General features: G+C 31.3%; 1 protein-coding gene across 1 annotated transcript; it reads left to right on the top strand.

Moving 5' to 3' along the window:
• The first annotated feature begins 4,062 nt into the window (after window positions 1–4,062).
• LOC110785610 (protein NRT1/ PTR FAMILY 1.1) lies at window positions 4,063–9,923 on the top strand. The gene is made up of 4 exons (XM_021990092.2): window positions 4,063–4,453; window positions 4,592–4,809; window positions 7,174–7,727; window positions 8,850–9,923. Exons 1-4 carry the CDS (start codon window positions 4,339–4,341, stop codon window positions 9,748–9,750), a joined length of 1,788 nt encoding a protein of 595 aa, XP_021845784.1. The 5' UTR covers window positions 4,063–4,338; the 3' UTR covers window positions 9,751–9,923.
• The last annotated feature ends 238 nt before the right edge of the window (window positions 9,924–10,161 follow it).

Genomic DNA, 10,161 nt, shown 5'->3' with positions numbered 1-10,161 from the left:
AACATTATGCTTTGAATTAGAGATTTAATAATATATAGAGTTATATCTGAATTTTAATTTGAAACAATAAATATATTCAAGTATTATGGTTAATATAAAAAAAGGCCCTAATTATATGAAATCGTACTGGACATCCATTTACATGGCCACACCCCTAGATATGAATGATCACAATCAGACGTTGAGGAATGTGAAATATATTGAGCACAAAACTAGTCTTGTCTATTATTTATCCGCGCATAAGCATTGCACAGCCGCAGGAAGTGCGGGCATACAATTGGAACATTTTTTTGTGACAGCACAAGCAGCACTATTGGAACAATATGTATGCAGATCTTGTAAAGCCGCAGTTAATCAACGGGAGTGGAATTTCGGCATGCTGTGATGTACATCACAAGACATTTTGTGTACCATTCATTAAAAAGAAAGTACCATTTCGTTAAACGGAGTACCATTACGATAAAAACATGTACCATTACGATTAAAACATGTACCATTGGAATTCAATTTATTTACAGAAATGCCCCTATGATGTGTTTTGAAACCCATCACAACATGCCGAAATGAATTCCTCGTTAACCAAAAGCAGCCTATTTGTTTATCTACTCAGTATTATATTACCACGTATTTCACGCAACACAGCTAAGCGTGTTTTTCAAGTTGCCGCTACACTAAAAATAATACTTGGTAATTAAAAAAAAAATATTAAAATGGTCAAAGAATGAGATTAGAATTCAACACCAGTAGGTGCAAAATTGCAAAGGAAAGAACATAATTCTAGCAGGACCCACCCATTTTCACTCGAATTGGATTCCAATTCCAATATTCTTGTGAAAATGCACTTATAAATTATCCTGTTAGCCCATACGATAAGATTAGTACAGTATTCTCTTTGCATCTTCAGAAAAACGTGTAAGTTAAACAATTGCATTTTTAGAAAACAGAGTAAAAGACATGAATTTATATACTTTATCTGTTTTTGAGTAGATGCGTCAGTTTGATCGATATACTCGATAATGTACACTTTTGACAATTTGGTAGTTTTCGTTTTTGATATGAGCAAACTAGAAATCTATCACTAATTCATTGTACAATCTTTTTTTAGATGTCAATGATTTCCTTAGTTTAATTAGTTGGTTAATGTTTTAGAGATATATCTAAGATACGAGAACACCTTTTTTCTAGGATACAAACAACACTCTACTACGTGTATTCGTGTATCCGTCCATATTTTCTCAATTCATTTCCTTTTCCGGTAGACTTATAATACTTGTCCAATTTTCCTTATGGTGCAAGAGCTAATTATACTATGAGCCTTAATTACAACAGGGCTTAACATTTTGTATCTTTAAAACACATTATTGCTCAGATGTCCAAAAAGAATAAAAAAACATTGCCTCAATATTTTCTACATGTCTCTCTTACTTTAATCACACGAGTTCAATCATAGTACTAGTAGTAAATCAACTAATTACACCTAAAGAAAATTGTATATTAACAATCATTAACTTATGTGGCATAATGCAGCGAACGAATTACACATCTCTCGTATACTACCTCTGTTTCAAAAAGATATTTACATTTATTATTTGCATGAATTCCGATGCAATATTTGACCGTTAATATATCCAATTTTATACGACAAAAAATTATAAAATTTTGATATTTATAAAATACATTTTGAGACGAACATAGATGCTCGCTCCCACAATATGTAAACATAGATTTGTTTCTCACTAGTCAATACCGCATTGCCCGACGCCCATGTCCATCTGTCAACGTGGTTAATAAATTACTAGCAGAGCAATGTTCCCCATTACGCCTACCTACCCTCCAATGCCATACACTATAATCATCCCAAGTGGCTAGTAATTACTTCCGTCATAATTTATAGCTTTATAATAGATTTTATTCCCGCGACATACAAATTCTATTAAATTATTAAGTTAAAGTTTTTTTTATAATAATTGTTATATTTATATATTAGAATAGGTTAATGTTTGATATTAAATTAAATTTCATTTTAGATTTATATTTTAGTTATTAGAGTATTTTATTTTGGATGGAGTTGTATATATAAGTAATTAGTTAATTATAATATCTACGTAGCACCTAATTATTTATCTACGAGTTATTCGACTGTTTTAATTCAAAAATAATTTCAAAATCTTATTTTTTATTGGCCGAAAACATTAGTTTTCCTACATGGCGCTCTAATATTGGATTAGTGTTTGATTGTGGATTGAATTTTATTTTAAATTAGGGTTTGATTTTGGATGAAATTTATTTTAGATTTTTTTTAATTATTAGATTGTTTTATTTTGGATGGAGTTGTATATATTAGTAATTAATTAATTAAAATATCTATGTGGCACCTAATTAATTATCTATATGACACTCGATTTTTTTTAATTCAAAAATAAATTAGAAATCTTATTTTTTATTGTCCGAAATCAATAATAATCCTACGTGGCGCTCTAATAATTCGGCAAATATGTCTCCTTTATATAAAATATTAGATTAGATTAGATTAGACTACTCTTGAATTTTTATAAAAATCATACTACGTACACCGTATAATGCATGGATTTATTTTTATAAAAATATAATCTTATATTGGTTATATTTGTTATCAAATATAGAAAATAAATATAATTTTAAAAAATATTCCCTATCTATAGAATGAAATCTTTTTTATTTTGAGGAAAAGAGAATCAAATATATTTTTGAGGTAAATGTTAATAGAATAATTATAGAATCAAATATGTTTTTTATATCTATAAGATAGGCCAATCAATCACTGACATTTGTCATCACCACATTTATTTCCTCTCTTTTAGTATAATATATAGATTCATTTCGTTCTTAAATAGTAGTTTCCTTTTGACTTTTTAGGCCGTTTCAACTCAATAGTTAAACGTAAATATCTCTAACTATATACGTTAAGGAAATATAAAAATTTGATATTGTTAAATTACACATTGAGACGAATAAAATAAGATCTCACGTAAATATATTTTGAAATACGTATTGGAAGGAAATGGGAAGATTCAATTGTAAATAGTGACTAGATTTTAAAAGAGACTAATAATCAAGAATGAAGGGAGCATAAAAAAAGACACTAGTAATGACTTATGTCACTTTTTGGTGCAAAATTAACATTTTTATTTAAAAAATCTCTACTCCGTACTTTATTTTAGTAGGATAAAAATGAGTGTTCAAAATTTTATTAATTACGTATGTAATAACTCAATAGGGAGAAATGTTTCGGTTAAATATTTTATAAAAAAAATGGTCGAATAATAATTTTATAATATTCGTGTGTGCACAAGAGCTAATCTAGTACTTCATCCGCATTTGACTTGCTTTACATTTATATGCAATACAAAGTACTCTCCCCGCCCTATTTTAATCTTTAGCTTTGGTATCATTCACACGATTTAACAACTAATTAAAGCCGATTAAGATTCCTTCTTTAGTTTTATTATTATTCTTTTTTTTTTGTAATTTAAATTAACAATGCAAATTATGTTTATTAACAATGTTTTCACTTTTATCCAAAAGATGACATTGAAAAACGATTCAATGTCTCTGTGGGAGAGATTTACTATCTCAATTAATGAATTTGATTGATTAAAATAATCACTTAGCAAGATTTTTGATACAATATTAATTAAGGCATTTATGTATAATATAAAAGAAAATATTTCAAACGTAAAAATTAGGACAGAACATCGAAAACAAAATAGGTAAAGGATAAGAAGGGACAGTAGAACTATTAGGTGTACCCTCTCACATTTTTTTCTAGCTTACTTGTGAGGAGAAAATGTGAGAGAGACCATCATAAACATAAAAATACCTTTGAATATACGGTGTACCCGAGTACATCTAATAATTTTCAAAGGGACAGAAGTAGTCATTTTCAAGTAGTAATTACGAATAAAAGGATAGTATGTAAAAAGTTTACGGAAAATATGTAAAGAGCTTCTACCGTCATACGTAGTAGTACGTATATGAAAAATTCTTATAAAATTAAATGCTTTGAAAAACGACGTTGTGTCTTGTAAGTTTTAAGTTGTAAGCAACTAGTTACATACTCGCTTTTAGTATTCTTGTAGGACATATCATATAAGCTCTCTCTTTGTTATGTTTTTAATTCCTTATTTGTATGTGTAGAATTATTTAATTTTATTTTGGGTGGTGATCGTTAATGATAATATAAATAGTTCAGTTCCCTCACAAAAGAATCATATCGATCAACTTAATTATTCCTTCTCTATCTCTCTTCAATTCTCTATCTATCTATCTCTCTCTCTCTTCCTCGAATCTCTCTCTAAAATGGAGGCAGGAGATGAAGAAAGAAACATTAACGGGTATCATGGTGATCACCAAGAGGAACATCAACCCTCCAAGAGGAAAAAGGGTAGTTTCATTACTATGCCATTCATCATAGGTAAGTATTTAGCTTGTTGCATGTTTCATATGTGTACGTCCGTTATCGGTCGTGTCAGTTCAAATTACACTATCAACATACGCGACAAACATACGCGACAATTATAAGTAATTACGAAAAATGTTTGAAAAATGGCAGCAAACGAGTCGTTTGAGAAGGTAGCAAGTTATGGGTTGTTACCAAACATGATCATATATTTGATGAAGGATTACAACATGAGCTTAGCCAAAGGCCAAAATTTGATCTTTTTTTGGTCAGCTGCAACCAATTTCTTTCCTCTTATTGGCGCTTTTGTGGCTGATTCTTATCTGGGTCGTTTCCTTACCATTGCTCTCGGCTCCGTCATCAGTCTCTTGGTAATTTCCTTCATCTTTTATCTCTACTTTATTCGAGTGCCCGGATTGAGGCAAGGGTTAATTTCGTCTTTAGGAAATTTAAGCTTTTTTTTTTTTTTTTTTTTTTTTTTGAGCCACAAGGGTGGGGATTAGAATCGATCCCAGTATCACCTGAAATCGGGATGGAAGCTCTAACCAACTGAGCTATCCATCACTCTTTATTTTTATTTTATAACATCAATAATCTTGACCTCTTTACAAAAATGTAATTTTGATCTTAAAAGTTCATGTACGGAGTACTTTCCTGTAGATCTGTTTAATCGGTTGAAACATATTTGCTTTGAAATCATATATGATGATTAATTAATTGTCTAATGATTGATTAGAAAACTTTAATAAACAATGGAAATTGATTTGGTTGACTTTTTATTGTAGTGGGAAAAGTGTTGATAAATACGCTTCAGCCTTGACTTACTTGATAGCTGTCATATTCATATCACATGTTTTTTTCTGCTTAAATATTTGTTTAAATGCAAGTATGGTAAATGATCTCTTTTCGCCACTTTGCAATTTAATTTCGCCACTTTGCGATTTATTGCCTTTTAGAATGGTTTATTTGCCTATCAGTTATCAACTTATGATCGGGGCATGTGTAAGATAGATCACAAATTTGAATCACCTCATTTGTCATTTGTATTCTCCGTCTACCTCATTTGCATAGAAAAAGTGTTAGTCAAACAATTAAAATAGAGGATTTTAGTAGTTTTATCTCTTTTGAAAATAACTACTCCCAGTTATTGTACTTCTTATCATATTGTAATTCAAACACTAGTCTGTGCCCGTGGTAATGCACGGAATTTTTATAAAATTAAAAAACTAATAAAAAAAAGCGCATTAATTTTAATTCCTTCTTTATTCAAATTATTACTTAAATTGACTAAAGTTTTTAATAATTTCCTTTTTGTTATTATTTTTTTCCTCTTGTTGATATTTATTATTTAATTTCATACTTTGATATTTTCCTATTTGGTTCAACTTAATTTAAGAGAATTAAGGTGGTGACGTGGAGTAGTTGTGGTTTGACAATTGGAATTTTGGAGGCCTCTTATTCCTCACCACTCATCTTTAAATCTTTAACTAGTGTGTGGCCCGAGCGATGCCCCGATTGCTACATTGAATAACTAAAGTTTTAGATTTTTAGATTTAATGTGAACATTTATTTATAAATTAATGTGAAGAGATAAACCACAATTGGTGGTTGGTTAAGATGGTAATGAGAATTATCATCTAAACTGGAGGTCTGGTGTTCGAACCTTATTGTATTAATTTTTGGTTGTCCATTACATAATACATGGTGAATGGATGATGTGGCGTGAGGAGAATACTACGTGATACATATACATTTACCACAACGCCTTTTAATATATTAGTATAGATAGATAATATAGATACTTTGAAGCCTATTGTAAATTAAACTAATAAGACCATAAGTCAATACAAACCGAGGTAGCAACACATAGGTAAATATCACCTTTGGTACCTTAAGAATGCTCATAACTACAAAATCCTCTGAGATTTCATCTACTTCGAAATGGGAGCGTACCATACAGGGAAACAGAGGAGAAGGAATGGGAAATGCAGTTTATGAAATCGGTGAGATGTAGTTAAGTAAACTAAATTGGAAACCATAAAATTATTTAAACTTTGGGAAACCAAGTTGGCCATGTGAATCTAAACTCCAGTAATAAATATGTGTCATAACTCATAAGTCATACTCCGTAACTCATAACTCATAAACCCATAACCAAGCAACTGAGCAAGTTAAACTCCAGTTTAGATTTCCGCAAAAGTTTGTACTCCGTATTATTTTATTTAGAAAATTATATGTACATCCTTAAAATGTTACTCCGTATGTTAAACATTGATGCATCGATCGACACGTGATTTTTCCGCGTGTTTCTAAATTAAATTTAATTTAGGATTTATTTAATGTTTTACGGAGTAGCTAAGAACTTGCTTGTAATTTACAAAAATTTCAAGTTACTACTGGAGTGGTTTTAATAAATTAGCTTGACCAAGTTAATATACTTGGGAAAAAGAGGTCCAATAGGATTTCAAATAATAATTAAAATTAAATGATTAATTGTAAAAGTGGACACATTTAAATATCAAGCGAGTTTAGTAAATCAGCTTGCCATCAAAGTATAGTATAAACTAGCTAGAAAATTAATTATTTTAAAATCTTAGGTGACATGACAAGCTAATTTGACAATTAGCTGCATAGGTAATTGAGTGATTAAGGTCCGAGGTGGATTTTAAAGTGTGTGTTGATTGTTGTTGATTAGCTACATATATGGAATCCTAATTGTATTATCCTTGACGCAGGGGATGACTCTACTATGGTTGACAACAGTAATTCCGCATGCAAAGCCACCGTCATGCGACCCCTCCTTAGCTAACGACTGCAAATCCCCAACAACGGGACAATATGCACTCCTAGTCTTTGCATTTCTGATCATGTCGATTGGTGCAGGTGGTGTAAGGCCTTGTTCATTGGCTTTTGGGGCTGATCAAGTAGACCAAAGAGATAATCCTAAAAATAAGAAGATTCTAGAAACCTTTTTCAACTGGTACTATGCATGTGGTTGCTTTTCAGTAGTGATTGCTATGACAGTAATTGTGTACATTCAAGATCATTTGGGTTGGAGGACTGGTTTCGGCATACCAATTATTCTTATGCTTGTATCGACTGTCTGCCTCTTACTTGCCACTCCTCTTTATATCATGAATAAGGTTAAAAGCAGTCTCTTCCATAGCCTTGTACGAGTTGCTATCGCTTCTTTTCGAAACAGAAAAACGACTCCCCCTCCTCCTGGATCAAACGTGCGTTACTATGTTAAGAAGAATTCGACGGTTACTACCCCGAGTGACAAATTAAGGTAAAGCATATACTCCCTCTGTTTTGGACCGACACACTTACCTATACATTATTTGACCATTAAATATCGATCATTTTGTGTTTGTAAAAATTAGGATATTTTGATACTTACCACCGTTTAAGTTTCAGGTTTTTGTATTTTCCACTTTATAAAATGTAATTTCATATTTACCATCTTAATCTTATGAAAAGTTTTGAATTCACCATCTCTTAAATCTTAATGGTTATTATCCTACTTTCGGTCCATGTGAACCCAATTTAACCAACTTATTTAATTGGAAACATAATAAAAGATGCGGGAAATTAAATAAGTTGGTTAAGTGGGGCTCACATGGATGGAAATTTGGACCAAATTCATTAAAAGTTTGAGAATACAAAAAATTTCATAAATTAAGGAATAAATATGAAATTACATTTATAAAGCGGTAAATTAAAAAATGTACAACTTAAAAGATGGTAAATGTGAAAAATCCTAAAAATTATATAAAAAAATTATGAAAATATATTGTGACTAATCCGACAACATTTTACATAATAACATTTGATTATATATTGGTAAAATATTCAAGTCAAACTTAGTATTTGAATATTAACAAAGTCAAAGTGATGTAAGTAAAAAAAACGGAGGGAGTATGTTTTTATCATCGTTCCTATAGCAAAATACTAGATTAGATCCCGTGCACGCACGGATTTTGATAATTTTTTCCACAAAATATTAACGGATTATCTTCCAAACTATTGCATAGTTATAACATTTTTAACATATACTCGTTTAAATTTATTCATTTAATGTGCATATTTAAAATGCTAATATGGTAATTTTATCAAAATATTGAGTGATATATTTTCCATTATTAATACAACGATTTGACTAAAATGTTACAAATGTAGAATAATTATTATTACGTCGTATCTATTATTGCCATAATTTATAAACTAAATTTTGTTTCCATACATAAATAGTTTATAAATAAAGGTAGAGAATAAAATAAAGGATATTTTGATATTTACCACCTTTTAAATTTCATGTTTTTGTATTTACCACCTTATAAAATGTTATTTCATATTTACCACCTTAATTAATCTTATGAAATTTGTTGTTTTGCTTTATTTTATTAATTAGGTGTTTGAACAAAGCTTGTATAATTCAAGACCTCGAACGAGACATAGACTCAAATGGAATGGCGAAAAACCAATGGAAACTATGCTCGGTAGAGGAAGTTGAAGAGCTAAAGGCTCTCATAAGAGTGTTACCAATATGGTCAACAGGGGTAATAATGTCCATACACGCGAACCAGAGCTCATTTGGTGTGGTACAAGCTCTATCCATGGACAGACACCTAGGGTCATCAAAGTTTGAAGTTCCAGCAGCATCATTTATCACGTTCCAAATCATGGTGATAGTTCTTTGGATTCCAATCTATGATCGTATACTCCTTCCTCTAGCATCAAAGATCAATGGGAAGCCTGTTACCCTTAGTGTAAAATCAAGGATGGGGATCGGACTCTTTTGTGCATTCATGTCTATGTTTGTTGCTGGGGTTGTGGAAAACATACGAAGAAAACGAGCCATAGGAAATAGTAATAGTACTACCCTCCTCATGTCTGCCTTTTGGCTCGTACCTCAGAATTGCTTCAGTGGGTTAGCTGAGGCCTTTAACGCGATTGGCCAGAACGAGTTTTTTTACACTGAAATGCCAAAGAGTATGTCGAGCATAGCGACTTGTTTGTTTGGAGTAGGGATGGGTGTTGCAGGGTTGCTAGCCAGTTTGATATTGACCTTAGTGAATGATAATACACAAAAGGGAGGAAATCAAAGTTGGGTTTCAAGCAAGATTAACAAAGGTCGTTATGACTATTATTATTGGATTCTTTCTGCAATATGCTTCCTTAATGTATTGTATTATATGTTTTGTAGTTGGTGTTATCAACCTATTAAAACCAAGATTGTTGATGACACACCATTGGCTAGACTAGGTAATAATACGAGCCCGCCGGCGAAGGAACAATTGAACGACTTATAGGCCGGCCGCCCGGCTTGATGTATGCTTTGGGGATTGTTGTATACTACAATAAGTGTTCGATCTCCATGTATCAGTTTATTTTTATCATCTAGAATTTACCTGATTAACTTTCTATGTGTAATTAAAGTTTAAGGTTGTAACTGGTAATTGATTGAGCTAATTATTTGTGTCTAGCCTATGAGTAGAGTAGAATTTGAGGGAATCTCTTTACTCCCTTTGTTCCTAAATAATTGTCACTTTGCTATTTGCACGATAGATTTAGGGGGGAAAATCATGAAAATGAGATGTTTGCACGATCATGTAGGAGAGATAATCACAAAAACGAGATGTTTTCTTTGGTCCTATAGACCATTTGCCAAATACATTACCTTGCCTTATACTCCGTATTCACTTATATTCCCGTCCTAGACC

Source organism: Spinacia oleracea, chromosome 2 (assembly GCF_020520425.1).
Source record: "Spinacia oleracea cultivar Varoflay chromosome 2, BTI_SOV_V1, whole genome shotgun sequence".
Taxonomy (NCBI): Eukaryota; Viridiplantae; Streptophyta; class Magnoliopsida; order Caryophyllales; family Amaranthaceae; genus Spinacia; species Spinacia oleracea.
The sequence above is the reverse complement of the archived record's forward strand: the minus strand, read 5'-3'. Positions and strand labels throughout refer to the sequence as shown.